General features: G+C 31.5%; 2 protein-coding genes, 1 long non-coding RNA gene and 1 pseudogene across 4 annotated transcripts; 2 read left to right on the forward strand and 2 right to left on the reverse strand.

Moving 5' to 3' along the window:
* The first annotated feature begins 325 nt into the window (after positions 1-325).
* LOC123889730 (putative protein TPRXL) lies at positions 326-1,414 on the forward strand. Its single transcript, XM_045939198.1, has one exon. The coding sequence runs from the start codon at positions 406-408 to the stop codon at positions 988-990; it is 585 nt and encodes a 194-aa protein (XP_045795154.1). The 5' UTR covers positions 326-405; the 3' UTR covers positions 991-1,414.
* Positions 1,415-5,132: 3,718 nt separating this feature from the next.
* LOC123891940 lies at positions 5,133-6,498 on the reverse strand (annotated as a pseudogene).
* Positions 6,499-9,168: 2,670 nt separating this feature from the next.
* Positions 9,169-14,375, forward strand: LOC123891941 (transcriptional corepressor LEUNIG_HOMOLOG-like). The gene is made up of 10 exons (XM_045941803.1): positions 9,169-9,248; positions 10,875-10,918; positions 11,429-11,538; positions 11,708-11,994; positions 12,108-12,183; positions 12,305-12,413; positions 12,810-12,859; positions 12,955-13,218; positions 13,924-13,995; positions 14,275-14,375. The coding sequence occupies exons 1-10, from the start codon at positions 9,169-9,171 to the stop codon at positions 14,308-14,310; spliced, it is 1,128 nt and encodes a 375-aa protein (XP_045797759.1). The 3' UTR covers positions 14,311-14,375.
* A 468-nt stretch (positions 14,376-14,843) lies between these two features.
* Positions 14,844-17,475, reverse strand: LOC123890018. 2 transcript variants are annotated; one of them, XR_006802685.1, is made up of 4 exons: positions 17,317-17,475; positions 15,726-17,157; positions 15,329-15,440; positions 14,844-15,140 (listed from the first exon to the last, which is right to left on the reverse strand). It is a non-coding gene; the product is annotated as an uncharacterized LOC123890018 (long non-coding RNA). The 2 variants fall into 2 exon arrangements; XR_006802684.1 differs by lacking the exon at positions 14,844-15,140 and having other exon boundaries at positions 15,276-15,440.
* Between the last annotated feature and the right edge of the window lie 747 nt (positions 17,476-18,222).

An 18,222-nucleotide genomic window follows, 5' to 3' on the forward strand; every position in this document is an offset into this window, starting at 1 on the left:
TGAGACACATAAAACACGTAAATTCTCCTCACACGATCGAATTTTCTTCATACACATGAATTAGAAATCAAACTTCTGATCACATATTTAAAGCTTCCAAGACTCTTATCGATAGAACCAATTCATTCTTAAATGAGGATGCACTTCAAGATCTTAAATATAAACACCGTAAGCTAAAATACCAATAGTCTCAATAATAGAGTTGCATTGCATGTGTTCCAAATTAATTAATAGTAAGAGATATATGCAAAAATGATGACTTCATTTCAATGTGACACTTAACACTATTATTTAAATTATTTAAATATAAAAAAGACAAACTCTAAATCTCTATATCATATACTTCAAACCCATTTCACATTATTATTCATTGAAACACAAAGTTACCAAAATTCTTATTCAAAGATGTTTAGTTCCAAATCTGAGCAACAACAAAAAACTATCCTCCAAATCAAGCAAGATGACAAGTTCTTTTGCAGACTTCTAACAAAAGAAAGTTCCATTTCCAATCCATCTTTTAGAGTAGCTATTACTGTCCCTTTTGTTTGGGAATCTCAACCTGGCACACCAAAATACACATTCTCTGAAAAAATTCTACCTCCTCTTACTCCTCCACCATCTTATTTTTCATGCAAAAAAATACCAAGTAAGAAAAATTCAAGATCCAATCTTTTTCTTGCACTTTTTCCAAAACTAAATCTTAGAAAAAATATTAAGTCTTCTTCGTCGTCATCTTCATCTTCATCACCTTCGAATTCGCCTTATTATTCTTCTGCTTCATGTTCTTCTTCCTCTGAGTCTTCATCATCAACATCATCGTCAACCAAAATTGTCCCGAGAAGGCGGCGTTTCTTAAGCTATGGTTCATCTTTTGAGTTAAGAGGAGAAGATGAAGATGCTACTTCACCTACTTCAACACTATGTTTTGGTCTTACTCGTTCAACTAGCACTATGGCTAATAGTGGATTCCTAGGATTCTCCAAAAGGTAATCTTAATGGTGGATTATACCATCGACAAAGGTGGTTATGCTAAATTTGTACGTGCGTGTTTGAAATCACAGTGAGTTTGACAAAGTCACAGTGACAGTGTGATTTTCTTGAAGTGTTGAAAAATAGTTTTTGCTAGCACACTGTGATTCTGTAAAATTGTTGTCAATTCAAACATTTGCTTAGTTAGAGTTTATGTGTAATTAATCTTTGATTTGCTTTTCATGTTTAAAGAGCAACCAAATTTTCTAGGATAGTGAGTTTGTTTCTTGTCAAATAATGGGTATGCTTAATTCTAAAGTGTATTTTGATGTCTTAAACATACTATATTATGTTTAAACTATCATATATATAGTTTATGGATCTTTGAATTTTGTGCTAAACTCAAATTGGGTCTATTGAATCCATGGACCTTAATTTCAAGCAAGATCTTGTTCTATCTTCTTTTGGTTTTTTTATTTTATGAGTTTTGTTGTTATGACAATTGAATCATAATAGTTGATATTAAGAACACATTACACATTAATTTAAAAATTAATAAGAAAATGTGTCAAAAAAGATAATAGTCAATATTCATTAGTAATTATAAATGAATTTTTCAGCTATCTTTTTCTATCACTTATTGTGCTTAGTTGGACCAATATTTGCAAAGCTTAGTTTTGAATTATCATACATGATAGATACCAAACATGATACTGAGATTAACCTATGAGCGCAAATTAATGAATAAATATGATCGAATGTAACTATATGTCATTGCCGATATTGACACTAGTCAACCTTTAACTTAAATTGTCAGTGTTACATAGGTTTTAAATTTCCCCAATTTTAGTTGATTTATTTAAAATTAAGTTTAAACTAAACTGATTTACATTTGAGTACTTTAATCCTAAGTTTGCAATAAATTTTACAATCCAAAACAAATCCATCTATCTCAAATGAGTTTAAAGACTAACAATCCAAAACAAATTCTTCTTTCTCTATCTTCTTATATGAGTAGCACCAACACTTCTAATGAAAGACATGTCTAATGTCCGACACTAATACACGTGATTACATTTAATTAATTTATTTTCTCAAATTATTATCTGTATCAACATATTAACGTCCATATTTGTTAGTGTTTGATATGCTTCTCATATATACATTATGTCACATTATAGAACAATTCAACATTTGAAATTTTCCTATGGCTGCATTGCCACTATTCTCTACTAGCCGTCCCTTTAAATAATTGAAGGGACAGAACAAAATTCTCACTTTAACATATTTGACATATTACTGTATTTTTCCTTAATAAGGCCAATTTTAGTGTCCTATTTTTTTTGTCATAATCTCTACACCATCACTCATTGCAAAAGCAAAAAATTGGTAAAACTTTCTCCCATACTATTAATTTAATTAGGTCTTAAAGATGACGAATTGTTGTTCCTGTTTGCAGTGACTTAGTAATATGTTGTTGTGTCGTGTAGTGTAGGTAAAGTAACCTTACACACTTTTAAGGGTTACCATTCATTTCAACATTTCTCGTGTGTCACGGATTCATGTAGGAGTACAAAATGAATATCCCTTAGTCATAAGAGGACATTGCAATAAATAATACTAGGAACATTGTTATTTTTCAACCACTTATAACGTTAATCAAATCAAATATACTCAATAGTATATACCTCAAAAAACATTGGTTGGTTGATGTTTGGATGGATGGATTGTGAGTTATGACAAATTTTACCACTATTTAATGTCACGGAATTAAATTCTTTAGCCTAGGTTAAATTATTGGTGTGCCATGTGATTAAAAAAATGCTCATGTGATTAAAAAAAATTATTTCATAATCGTCATTTTAGCTTATAACATTTTTTTATTAGTTTATACTTTAATTTGATAGGTCAATTAATTTTCATCTCAATTTTACTCCAAAGTTTATACTTTAATTTGATAAGTCAATTAGTTTTCATCTCAATTTTACCCCAAATCCAACTTGTATCTAGACTCCAAATAGTAGTAATTCTCATTTTTGTCCTTTCATCTAATAAAAGTAAATATTAGTTTTTTTTTGTTACAAAAAAATAAATATTAGTTGAACATATTTTTTTATGTCATTGATATTTAACTGATAATTTTATTCAATACTATAAATTTAATTATTTAGATTATTCACTATAAGTTATAAGCTAACTTATAAATTATTCCCTATAAATTATAAGCTATGTAATTTTGTCAAATAGAGCTTAAATATTTATTAGTTTTCACCACCAGTATCTAGCGCACTGGACCGTATAATTTAGTTCGAGAGTTAGTTTTGGCATCAAGTGGTTTCAACCCCTACCGATCACAGTTGAAGGGGATCGAACTACGATCCTTCATACAAAATTCAGTGTCAATTACTACTGAACCAACTAATGTTTTATAGAGCCTAAATGTTTATATAGATGAATGGTAAATATGACAACATTGCAATGAAATCATAAATTTATTAAAGCTAATTCAAAGTGTAGTTTCTGTAAATTCGTGATAGTTATTCATTGAATGTTATTCTTCCAATATTTCGTAGTAAATTCAAACGTACATGTATAGTTTATATAGTTTCTTGAAATTTCCATGATATTTCAAAGAGACACTTAATACCTAATGTAAAGATACTGAAAAGGAAGGATCTAAATGGTAAGGTATAACCACCTTATACAATGTATTATGGATTAAAATAAAAACTTGTTGATATTCAGTGTGCAGTGTCTCTTTGCTTACATTATAATATATATAGTATATGCAAATGCAATTCCAGGAAAAGAGATTGAAGGATACCCCAACAACCAAACACTTGTTTGATCTTAGTTTGATCTTATATAATAAATGTCGGTAGAGAAAAACTTTAGCTTCACCCACCCATGTGCATATGGGCCACTCTATGTGTGTGATACATGTACATATATAGAAACCAAATAATTACTATAATTTGATATTTGATATAGTAAATCAATCTACAAGAATTTACCAAGGATAAATTTTCCATGGTAAGATTTTTGAGTCACTTAAATGGGTGATTAGGACTTCTTTATTTTAGGACTTTTAATTTGTATGTTAAGATTAACTAAAAGTTGATTGGTATGTTTCATTATCCTTGGACTCATTAGATTATGTTTATGTCCCCTAATTTTGTATAATTCTATTTTCCTTTTTTTATTAATAAAATAGAAAGATATAAGAATAGAAGCGGAGTCTGCTTTGTTTATCTGATGTTTAGATGCTCCTCAACTTATTAAAAAAAAAAAAAATCTAAATTGTATACGAAAAAAATTACGTCGGTGAAAATCCATATCCATAGTAGTATAAATTGTGTAAAACTCTTTGATTTTTTCTTGTTAGCATATGAACTTTTAGCTACATTTTGAATTGACTAAAATTCTCCTAGTTTCTTTTAAATTTTCAACTACTGCCCTTTCCATTTTCTTGTCTTTCTCTGTTCTTCATATTTGACGGGGGTATAACCTGAGTTCACATACACCAACATGAATTGAATTCATGAAGACAGAGATGAAATGAGTTCACGTAAAGTAAATGTTAATGAAAGATATAAAATGACATTAAAAGTGGATAAGTGGGATGTCTGGAGTTCGAATCTCAGTTCCTGTATATAAAATGTAATGTCCCTACCAATTGAGTTAAGCTCACGGAAACCCCTAAAATCACATGTTAAAAAACTAAATATAAAAAATTTATCTTAAAAAACTGTGTGTTCAACTTTTTAAAATTCAAAATATTGTTTTTTTCAATGTTAAATCACTTCTGTATTCCTTAACATTGCCCTTAGAGAACATAGCATGAACCTATAAAAAATAAGGGTCATGTTAACATGTGCACTAAGGGCACATGTTAAGTTATCTAAAAATAGAAATATGCATTTAATAACATAAAAGAATTTAATGTTTAAAAAGTATAATGCACAAGTTACAAGAAAATATTACTACACTAGAACATCGACCCGTGCGGTGCACGGGTCTGATTAGCGGTAAGATATATAATGATTAAATAAGATATGATAATTCCAATAATGTAATGTATATGAAAAAAGTTAAGTAACATTAAACGATAGTTCAACAATAATTTTGGAAAAATATTCATACAAAGAAAATTATGTTATATTACGAAAGACTTCCTTATAGACCATATTCGAAGTCTTAGTCGTATCTTCATCGTTGTCATCGATGATCAATATTTTTAATCATTTTCTAGAAGTAACTCTTGAAATTGCAACATACAACTGACCATGTGAAAATACTTGCGACGGAAGATATATTCCAACATGCTTTAAAGATTGTTTCTGACTCTTATTAATAGTCATCGCAAAAGAAATCATTATAGAAAATTGTCTCCGTTGAAATTTAAAAAGAATTCTCACGTCAGATGGTGTCAGAGAAAATCTAGGTATGAAAACCTGATCATCAATATTACTTCTAAAAATAATTTTTTCTTTAAGAGCACGTTTTCCCAATCTCGTAATAATAAGTCTTGTTTCATTGCATAATCCTAATTTTTTATTCAAATTCCTTAATAGCATAACTGGAACTCCAGATTTAAGTCTCAACTTGTGATTTGGAAGTCCCGACGTAGGAATCGTATTCAAAAATTCGGGAGTATGAACATCATCCACTGTTTGACCGTCTACATTTTGTGTGAGTGGAGTATCATAACTCAAATATGTTTTTTCTTCACCAGGAATTAAATCCAACATATAATCATTTATTGTGTCGACTATTGAATTTTTAGGAGGTAGTATATCTCTATTTTGGAAATACGTTATATCGTTCATGTTATATAAAAATTGGGGATAAGTGATTTCAACGATAGAAGCAAGAGGATCACCTGAATTTGGAATCAATAAATCTGATGGAATGTCAAGTTCTAAAACAGGCTTCCTTGAAACTATCATATTTGAAATTATCCACTGTTTTTAATTCATCAAAAGAAGTAGGACATTTGACGTAGTTTAACAACGTCCTCAAATAAAACCTTTCACCCGCACCAGGTGGTGCAAAGTGAACTCTTCCAATTGAAAAACCTCTTTGTCTTGGAGCCCATTGATGCAAATTTTCTTTCCACACAAACTTAGTTGAGAATTGACTATATGTTAAATTTTTTGCCTCTGGAAATTTATTGTTTGCATCTATCCATGCCAAAATTTTTGATGTGCGACTCTTTGGTTTGTTTAGAACGTCTTCAATACGTTTGTTATCTTAAAATAAAACAGTGTGCTCATCTTCAAGATGATAATTAAACTGCTCAATCGTAGGCTCTCTATAGTGTATATCAAAAGAAAATATCCTCCAACCAGCTTCACATGCCGACAAATATCTACAGTCATAATACATCTTTATTTTATCAAAACATTGTGACTTGTCGCTTCCATTACCAGATGTATAGAAATTTGTTGTAACACGATCATTGTGATTTGTCACTAAATGCAAAATTGTGTCGTGTGTGAAAATTCTAATATCAATACTCGATATCATAATTTTAATAGAAATAACATATAAAATTAAATTAAATATAAATAATTGAGAATTTTGGTGTAAAAAAAATCTAATAAAAAATTTGGAACTATACTAACTTCGGTTACGCAAAACTCAACACAGTAGGTCCGATATCTAATTTGCAATTCATTAACCAACTTCTCCCGATCAGATAAAGGATTGAGATTCAAAGGACCTCTTTAAATATATATATATATATATAAAGTTAGCATAAAGTTTTAAAACAATATCGATTTCAGGAATAAAGATAATAAATCATAAAACAGAATGAAAGTTTATACACATCTTTGAGTAAATTAAGTCGAATTGCGGTGAAGTTGTTAACATGAGACATTGAAATGTGAAAGATGCTTTTTTTTTTTCTTTAATAGATTTCAATATTGTTGATGGTGTTATAGTATGAGAATATATATATATATATATATATATATATATATAACTTTCCAAATTACACGTGATAATAACTTTCCAAATCTCACATGATAATTAGTTTGTGACAAAGGATGTAACTATGATGGACGGGTGTAACTAGCAAAAAAATCTAATTATTTTACTCCGTTAGTCTAATTAGTTGCGTTAAGGGATTGTTTCAGTTTAATGGGTCTTACCAGATTCTGGAGTGAGATTCATGCAAAACAATGGAGTCGGATTGTTTCCTTTTTATTTATTTATTTATTTATTTTGTTATTTATTAGGTGCTAAAAGAAGTTGATGTGGCACCTGAGTCACCTAAGTGGCTTGTCACATCAGCATTGACTTAGTTAAAATTAACTTTTTGTGAAAGGGAGCAAACATATGAGGCTAAAAGTGCTATTTTGAAAATTAGAGGGTTAAAATTGCAAGTTTGTGAATCTTATGGACTAAAAGTGCAATTTAGCCAATTATATATTATTGGAATGCGGTAAACATTTTTTTTTTTATATTTTAAAATAACAATTAATTATTGTACCGAAAAAAAAAACGCAATTATTTAGAGATAGAGAAATATTGCAAATAAGGTCCTTGTAATGACACAAATGAAGTACTCCATTTGTTCCAAAATATAAGGAAAAATTGGTCAAAGAAAGTTGATGTATTTAGTCCAAATATTTTAACCAAATACATCAACTTTCTTTGACCAATTTTCTCTTATATTTTAGGACGGAGGGAGTAGTAGACAAATAGTAATTAATTCCAATTAAAATTTGTAAAAACAAAGATTAAAATTATCAATAGGTGCAAATAAAGGAAAATTATAAACTAAGAAGGTGTCAATTATCGTAGTTGTTCTTGAAGTTTTTAGCGTGAATAAACCTTCAATTTAGTCCTTGAACTATCAATATCTCTTCAATTTGGTCCCTATACTATAGAAATATATTAAATCGTTCCTAAACTATTTATAATCCATCAATTTGGTCCCTCGACTATCATTTTCTCTTATTTTTTAAATGAACAAAAGGACTAAATTGATGTATGAATAATAGTTTATGGACTATTTAGTATATTTGTATAGTCCAGAGGTCAAATTGGAGAGAGATTAATAGTTCAGAGACTAAATTGAAGGTTTATTCTTTGGAGAATGTTAACATGTGCCCTTAAGGCACATGTTAAGGAAGCAAAAATAGAAATTATTAAATGCTAATTTGTGCATTTTGACTTTTGAAGCATTAAATTTCTTGTATCATTAAATGTTGAATTTTTATTTTGATAGTATATCTTAACATGTGCCCTAAGGGCACATGTTAACAAGACCCTTATTCTTTTAGTGTCTCGTGCAAAGTATGAAGTTGCAGCCTAATATTTTTTATAACAAACACTCACACACTATATAAATTGATTCCAATAACCAAAATAATTTTAATTCCTCTATTTTACAGGTTATTTTATATACCTTTATGCAATTTCTCAATGAAGAACTAATGTGCCAAGTATCCTCTTGAATGAAATGAATTCTAATAAGAAAATTTCTCTTCCGATCCCACATTTCTTTTATACGTCTCTAGAATTTTATTTTGTCCTTCAAAATTCAAAAAATTGGAACACAAAATATCAGTTTTTATGAACCAAAAAATTCAAACTTCGGTTTTTAGAAACTTCTCGCTAAAAACTTCGGTTAATGTTAACTGAAATGATCTTTTATTTATATCAGGAAAGGTCTGTCACTTTGTTATTCTTCATCAATACACAACCAAAAATCTCATTCGAATCAAATCGGTTTTCACACGCATTTAAGGCTTGAAATCAAGATTGAAAAATATGCTAAGGGTGTCTACACGAGATCTTCTTCCATATCTAAACATAGAAAAATAAATTCACAATCAATACAAACTTATAATCTTTGATAAATTTAAACTTATAATTTAATCAAATATTTAATTCTTACACCAATGGAAACATAATTCATATGGAGAAACATTTCAATTCACTAAAATATTTTGTCAAGCACTTAGAGTACAATATAATAAAACTAACCTCATATTCACATTTAACTTAATATGCAACATGCATTCATCCTAATATCTAATCAATTTAACAACTAACCAATAATCAACAATTCAAACAACATAATCAACAATTTAACACAAATTCAGAGATATAAATTTGCTAAGGGTGGAACAAAAAACGCATAGAATTGAAAATGCTGAGGATGAACACATAAATTGATAAAAAATGTATGGAACTTATTTGATGAAGTATGATTTGAAGTTGGATGTTGAAGTTGGGCTCAAAATCGCGCAAGAGAGGAGTTAGTAAGTGGTGATTTCTTCAAAAAAACGTAATTGATATCAGAACTTGAGCTTCTGTTTCTATATCAATTAACTTCGGTTACAGAAACCGAAAAAAACAAGCGATTTCTATTAACCAAAATATTTAAACGATGAAAAAAAATCGATTCGTAAAAAATGAAAAACCTTGCAATAGCAAAAACGTCAGTTCGAGGTATAAAAGAAACGTGGGTTTAGACTTCTTGGTCCATTAATCTCTTTATCCATGGACCGCTTCCAACAAAGTTGGACTGAGGCCCAGTGGACTTGTACTCTCGATAGCATATTGTCATGCATTTACACAAATAATTACATAAAATAATAAGTTCTACGTCGCATTTGCATAATAATCTTAATATAATAAAGGATAAGTGGTTTTGCAAGCCCCCTCTTCAAACCCTAATTTCTTGCCCAATCAATCTCCTACATTTTTCCATGTTGACCAATCACATATTGCCACCTCTAGGTTTCCATTTCATCTAACCTAATTTGCTTGTCCTTTGGTAACCCTAATATTCTATCCAATAGTTAATTGACACTTATTATATGCTTATAAAACCACATGGTGGCAACTAGAAACTTCTATATGGTTGCAATGATTCAGCCTGCATCAATCCTGTTGGGCCTTTCCTTGCACCAATTGAAAAGCTCCACTAAACACAAGACAACAAGTAAACCAAGTGAATCAGAACACAGATTTGGTTCAGCCCACAGATTTCATCTCTCTGTTAAGAAAGAATCCCACTAATTCCCCAATGCTATACCCTCAAGTTTGTCAAACTCTTTCTCTCACCCTCCATCTCGTCCTTGTCCTTCACAATCGCAACCACCGCCACCACCACCACCACCTATGAGGGAGTGGCCGAGTGAGAGATTTGCCGGCGGGTGACAGAGAGTTCCGACCGATATAGAGAGTTCCGGTGGTGTTTCGCGGTAACACGGCGGTGTTTGACGACGGCGGTGACAGAGCTTCTTTCTCCTTCTTTCCTCTGGTTCGATATTTCTTTCTATACATTTATTTGCTTTTTTTTTCTGTTGCTTTTTTTTTTTGTTGGTTAGGATGATTGAAGATTTGAGGTGGTGGTGAAATGTGGTGGTTATGGTGGATGGTGATGTATCTCGAAATTCATCTTCTAGATTTCATCTTTCTCAATTTGTGAATATTAATCTCTCTAACTGGTTTTCTGTGTTGTTTTTTGCAGGCTCTATGAAAGAGGCAGCTCAGTTTCAATTTTTGGGTTCTCAATTTTAGGTTTGGTTTATGTTTTTCTGTTTCTTTGCTGGGTTTTCTTCTATTTTTCCTGTATCCTTCTTGCTGATTTGTTCATCATCTTCCTGCAAAGAAATAGAAGCCTCATCCCATCAATTTGAGTTATAGTTGTTTAGATTAAATATACATTCTACTTAAGTTATAAACAATAGAAGTTTTATCATTTCATTATCTTCTTGATTATGAATGATGACAAATTTAATAAGTTTGATTGACAGAACAATGACAAATTTAGAAGTATGGTTGATTTTCATGTTTGATAAAGGGTTCTAAAACTAAGTTTTTTTTTCTTTGCAGAGAATACCACAAGCTGTTAGGAATTTGGGTTTGTCAATATGAAGCCAACTTTGGGTCAAGCTCAAAGTAATTGGGAAGCTGATAAAATGTATGTGGACATGCTAAATGCTTGGCATTTTTTACACTCTAGAATTTGTTTTCTTTTTTGTGTTTGTTTCTGGTTTATTTGATTTTGGTCTTGAGGATCATGTTATGTTGATGTTCATCTGTTTGTCTGTTATGCTTCAGGCTTGATGTTTATATTCATGATTATTTTCTGAAAAGAAAGTTGAACGCCAGTAGGTAAGAAACTAAGAAACAAAAGTTTCGACGGATCCAGTAGGTAAGAAACTAAGAATTAAGATTGTTGATCATTCTTTACTATGTTGTGTTAATGTGTTATCAAGAATTAGGTTAACATGTGTTTGTCAAGAATTAGGAGAGTTTTTTTTAGGTAAAGATGCAGAGAATTTATTTAATTTATCTTCTAAGCTTGCACGTATTTCTATTTAACGTTTTTTTATTTGAAATCATAGCTCAAAAGTTTAAATTATATGATATGATGAAAGCAGTGGCGCAACTGAGTATATACTGAGTTTGTAAGTTTTGTTTTTGATAGCAATTGATGCACCTGGAGGATTTCTTTTCGAGTGGTGGTCTGTCTTTTGGGATATATTCATCTCGAGAACAAATGAGAAACATTCTGAGGCTGCTGCCGCTTACATTGAGGTGAGCTTATTATGTAACACATATATTTTATTTTTGTTAGGGTATGGCTACGTGTATCTATCCTCTCGAGGACCCCCCTTGGTGGGAACCTGGTGCACTGAGCTGCTTTTAGTTCTATATATTGGTTGGTAGCAAACTTGATCTTATGCATGTATTTGCATGTTGATAGACCCAGCAAACGAAGGCAAAAGAACAACTTCAAATGCAACTAATGCAGCAACGCAATGTCCAGTTACAGAGAAGAGATCCTAATCATCCTGCACTGAGTGGACTGGGTGGTTCCTTAAATGCCATTAACTCTGAAGGTATGTTGGGGCAGCCACCAGCAAGTGTGTTGGCTATGAAAATGTATGAAGAGCGAATGAAACACCCTCATTCAATGGATTCAGAAGCATCTCCAAATCTTATCGATGCGAATAGGATGGCTCTTCTCAAATCAGCAACAAGTCATCAAGGGTAACTAACTTTGCTTAGTTTTATAGATTGTAGTTACCGTGTGCGAGAAAGTATCACTATTAAGTTGATCTATGGATCGAATTGCTAATAATTAGGGTTATTTTCCGTTTCAGTCAGCTGGTTCATGGTAATTCAGGGAATATGTCCAATGCATTGCAGCAACTGCAAGCACGGTCTACTTTAACCAATGTAACTACTTCAACCATATCCTAACTTAGATATTGCACATGTTTTTCTTAACTATAATTTTGAATTCTTTCTCTATTTTCACCACTACTATGATAAGAAAGTTGATAAATTAATTTTCCAGGACATCAAAGGAGATGTTAACATTGGCGCTGGTCCAAAGAATTTGCCTTTGGATACATCAGTTTATCGACAAGCAATTTTACAATCAAAATCTGGGTTAGGAAGTGCAGGTGTTGTTACTGTGCCCTCCTTCACATTTTTACTTCAAATTTCTGCTTTTTATGATCCGTCTTTGTATTAAAACTTTTTCCTTTCTGTGCGCACGTGTGTGGTGGTTTAGAGGGCCAGAGTGCTGTTTCATGCAGCCTATTATGTTTTTTGTGATGAAAATAAAAGACTATTTCTGTTGATTTTTTTGATAATCCTTTTTCCTAAGTGTAAAATTATAATTTCCAACATCATCTTTAAAAATGAAGGAAACTCCTATCAACATTAGTAGTGTTGGCTTTATTATAAGTTTTGGTGTATATCTCATGCAGAGATATTCTGCATGGCTTTGACATTTAGTGTTTAATATCAGTTATGGTGGATCTATTTTTTTGATTATTTCTTTAATTATCCTTCAGGATTAAATCAAGGAGTTACAAGTCTTCCGTTGAAGGGATGGCCTCTAACTGTGAGTTGAATGTTATTCTCATTAGCGCCGTTTCTCTGAAGTTTGTTGAACTTTTTGAGAGCAGATTATGACCTATCCTTATCCCTTTTTTACAGGGAATTGATCAATTAAGACCTGGTTTGGGTGTACAAGTTCAGAAGCCTAATTTAACACCACAAAACCAATATATGTTAGCATCACAACAACAACAGGTCTTGGCGCAGGCTCAGGCACAAAACAGCCTTGGAAATTCTAATTATGGTGATATGGATCCGCGTAGACTTTCTGGTCTTCCCCGAGGTAGCTTAAATGTGAAGGATGGTCAATCTAACAGGAACTATGGAACCATTTCCTCCCAAATGCAATCAGGTTCACCTAAGGTTAGACTTGCTCTTCAAATATTAATAGGATATCAAATTTAGCAGACTTTTGGCGTGTTGCTTGAGTGAGAGAAATAAGCATCCTTGATGTATGCATAGTAAAAATGTAAGTGCATTTTAATTTACAAGAACAGTGTCAACAATAAAACAAACTATATCTGATGACTCTAATATTTCCAATGATACATTTTATGACATATTCATCAATATTTTCAGCATAATCAATACTTTCTCTAGCCTTTGTCTAAGAGTATGAATATATTTCATAATCTTTCTAAAAAATGATTATATGAAATATCTTTAGGATTTTTCATCCTTTACATGCAATTCGTTAGCTCTTGACTCTCAAAATCATTGATGTCAGTGATATATAAAAATCAATAACTAAAATTTAAAAGAGCATCAAAGTGGTATCACTCCCTTGACATTTCAATAATCCCTAGAACATGAGCAAATAGGAAATTTCTCTTAACTTGCCGATATGAAAAGCAGAAATGTTTCATGCTGAAAGCCCCTTTCAGTGTTAAACATGAGCAAATAGGAAACTTTGTCTGTATGTGATAAGTTAGCCATATACATTAGTTCTAAGATGGTAAATGTTTATGTTTTTCTTTTCTTTTTTGTATAATACAATTGCAATAGATTATGACTTGGATGTCAATTTTGAAATATTGAATTTTTAAATCTTCAATCGGTGTCATACAGATGAGGATGAACCAGTCACAACAATCGTTATCTCAGCAGCAAGAGCAATTGCAGCAGAATCAACTTCAGCAGGTTGTGCTTAATGTGTCTATTTTTTTTCTTTTCCCTTCTTTGCCTTTTTCTTTGGAATGAAATGAGATGAACATGGTAAATGTTGGGAGTCCTACTTTGTGTAAGGTTTTTCAATTGACTTTTCAAATTTGGTTGTTTGAGTTGTGAAGTTAAGTGGCACGTGTATTATATGTTGATGTTAATTTTAGCTAGGGTGTTGTTGATTGGTGCAGCTGATTTTATGAAAATTAGAATTTTTTATGTTGTATATTTCAACTGGATTTTGTGACTTTGATATAGGCAAGAGGCAGGCTGAGGAAGAAGTACAGGCAGTGAGTGCAAAAAAGCAAAAGCTAGAAGAGGTTCATCAAAAGAAGGAAGCTGACACTAGTAGAAAAAAGCTTTTTTACATCTGGCGAAAAACACTTTTTACATCTGAAAAATGTCAGATGTAGGCGCACGAGACTTAGTAAGTATATACATTTTACATCTGGCGTAGTCAGATGTAAAAAAACGCTTTTTACCTCTGACCAAGGCGAAAATCAAATATTATTTTTTTAAAATTAAATTGAACCTTTTACATCTGACCAAGTCCACCAGATGTGAAATCTTACCTTTATTTAATTTTTTTTAAAAAGCTGCTTTTTTTTTATATATATTTTAATTTTTTTTTTATTATTAAAAAAATCTAACCCACAATGCCAACAATATAACATAACTTGCATCAAGAACATAATACTAAAATTCAACATCCATAGCCAAATTCAACATTCAACATATATGTATATATATATATAGTAATAATGTCATTAAAGTACAACCATTGAAATCCAAAATACAAAACATCATAATAATTAATACTAATTCATCCAAAATACAAATCAAAACATCATCATAATTAATACTAATCCATTGTAACTTCACACAAACCTAGCTAGCTAGCTCATAATATTTCTCATCGACATCATCATAATCTACCTCAGGATTATATAGGTCAAGAAAACAAGTTGCCGTCTCGCAAATCATACAGCTCCTTAGAACATAGCAAGCAAGTAATAACATCTGAAAACAGGCACACTCGAAGAACAATTCATGGGAAAGCAGAAATCGAAATTACCTGCATCAATCTATATCCTAGAGTATCCAAAGTCTTCTGCATCAATGTCCTAAAACAAGCTAGCATATAAAACAAAGCATTATAAAAGAAAATAAAAGTGATTCAATATAACCATTAACGGTGTAGGTGTTGTATCGCCGACACATATCGGTACTTCTTCAATCTGAAGTTTAAATACTACGCAGAGCATAAACAATTCTAAAAAACATACCAACCGAATTCAAATTAAACACTTACCCTTACCAACATAGCTTTCTCTTGCTATGAAAAATCCCATAAACTGTGGGAGCCTTTGTAAGCCAATTCATCATGAAATTGTACGCATCCTCAACTGATACAACTAACCACACTGCAAAATTTTAGTTTCATAAGTTGACTATAAAATAAAACTAGTGTAGCTCCTATTACACCACTAATTGTAACTAGTTTGGCCAAACAGAGTTAGTTAACTATAAAGACGATAGATAATATATATCCAACCATCAAATATTTCAATTTTTCTAGAGTAACCAACCAAATCAAAATGCAGCAACATGGGAAGCATAACAACTAGTACTAAACATTAGTCTTGAGCCATTAATATATTAATTATCTAAAGAATGAATTGGGGGTAAAATGAAAATTGAAAACTTACTTGTTTCTTCAGCTTTTCTTGAAGCCATATTAAAATCATGAACACCACTTCTTGAATAATTCTCCACGATGATCATCAACAATCAAAATCAACAACAATAGTCAATAGAAGAAAAACAAGAAATCTAAAAGGCCAATCTTTGTTCTTCAAAATTGATCACAGAGTGAAAAACAATGAAACCCAAAATTGCATTTTTCTTCGAAGCTAAAGAATGAAAAGAGAAAATAGCCTGCATATAGTGTATTGAAGAACAAACCACCCAACACAAGATCGATAATATAAGATTACTCTAGCAAACTGCATAACTACAATTACATGCAAACATGGATAATATTATGCCTTGACACAGATGGAACGAACATCATCTTCACTTACTATAATACTATATGATAAAACAAAACAATAATTCAAACTAAAATTGATCAAAACAACTTATGCATTGAAGAAACAAGCTAAGTATGCAAAGTACTCACAGGCCTGATGGCCAAAAAGTCCTTTTGCATTTGAGACTTTTGGTAAATAGTTTTCTGATAATCTGAACATTGACCAATCATCTCCAACTCACTTTCATTCAAAAATATCTATAAAAAAAAATCACAAATCACATGAAAAAATTTATGAGTAACCATATATTAAATATTTGAAAACATAAAATTGACATTTGAACAAGTAAATTGGTACATTATAAACATGAACCAGAAAAAAACCACAGTTTCTACACTTCCATAAGAATACATTAGCAGCTGGAAATCACAAATAGACACACTATATAGGTGATGTAGTTCTGCATATACTACTTTTTCATGATAAGGATTACTAGTCCAAATGCTTTTTAAGAAACAAATAACATAAATTCCTAAGAAAGCTTTAACAATACATTAATTCTTAAGAACTTTTATTCACACATAAAATTGATTTATATAATGATGGCCAGTGAAGCATTCAATATCTTAATTAAGTATTTGGTTATTGGATAGTGACACATCACATAAAAGTATAGTAATTGAAATTTTCTTTCATTATACTCTCGAGACTAGTAGCATACAAAATGAGTTTAGAACTAAATAAGAAACAAAGTAAGAAGCAAAAGATATATAGGACATACAAAAACAATATGAATCTTGTGAGTCTCCTAAAACAAACATGTATGCTAGAGGAATTCCAAAACGAAGACACCTAAAATCAACTAAGAAACAGTTCCTCATAAAAACATGACTAAGCTCATGTAATGGAAATACAAAACTCCTCTATAAAGAACTATACATCCTGTTATTAGAAAAGACAATTTTAACAATCTTACACTTCTAAAAGAAACTCTTCTATAACTCCCTCACACTTTAGCATGTCACATTCAAACACTCCAAACTGAAGCTTTCATTGTGGTTCCAAGGCTTCACCAACATCACTTCCAAACTAAATAGCAGAGGATAGACTTTCCACACCATAGATAGTAACCATAAAAAATGCAACAACAAACAGGACATTAAAACAAAGTAAATGACAGTGAGGAGGCACAACAACAGAAAAATCAAAACAAAAAAAATAAATAATAACTTTAGAACAACCAAAGTGCATTAGAACAAATGGTTACCTTTGACGAACGAAGAATCGGCGAATCGGCATCGACGAAATCGGTTGAAGTGGAAGAATGAACCTTCGATGGTGGTACCAATTCTTCAAGAGATTTTGCGCGAACTGATGTCTGGAATTTGGGGATGAATCGACACTGGGTTAAGGATTTGGGGACGAATCCATAATAGGGTTTGAGATTTAGGGAGAATCGCCAATTGATATCGGGATCGTCACGGTTGAAGTATGAGTTGACGGTTTGCGATGCTGCGTTTCCCTTACGAGTGAGAGAAGGTTTAATTTAGAGCTAGGGTTGGAGATTACGAGTGAGAGAGAGGACGGATGAGAGTGAGAGAGAAAGAGAGAGAGAGAGAGAGAGGACGGCTGAGAGTGAGAGAGGGAGACGGCGGTGCTTGGAGGAGACGGCGGAGAGTCGATTTAGGGTTGCAGCTGGGTTCAATTGATTTGGAGAAGATGGTGTTTGGTGATATCGCGTAAGATGTGTTTGGTGAGAAGATAAGATTTGCCTTTCTTTTACTTGGTTCCAATTTTTTTTTTTTATTCATACTGACTTTTTACATCTGTGGCTATATATGGCCAGATATATTTATATTTTAGATAATTTTCGCCAAAATTACAGGATTGCCACCGCGTTCAGTTATGTTTCTGGTACATTGAAACCAGATGTAAAATGTTTTGTCTATATATTTTTCACATCTGTGGATATTGAAACCAGAAGAAAAGACTACTCCATATAGCTTTTCACATCTGACATATGTTCCTCAGATGTAAAATGTTTATGTAATATGTCATTTTTCTACTAGTGTGAGTTGAAGAAATTTAAGAATGATGAAAGTAGTTATGAGGAAGAGGTACTATTATATGCTTTAACCGTGTTTCTTGTGATGTATTCAAGAGAATGCAGACT

This window comes from Trifolium pratense, linkage group LG6 (assembly GCF_020283565.1).
Source record: "Trifolium pratense cultivar HEN17-A07 linkage group LG6, ARS_RC_1.1, whole genome shotgun sequence".
Taxonomy (NCBI): domain Eukaryota; kingdom Viridiplantae; phylum Streptophyta; class Magnoliopsida; order Fabales; family Fabaceae; genus Trifolium; species Trifolium pratense.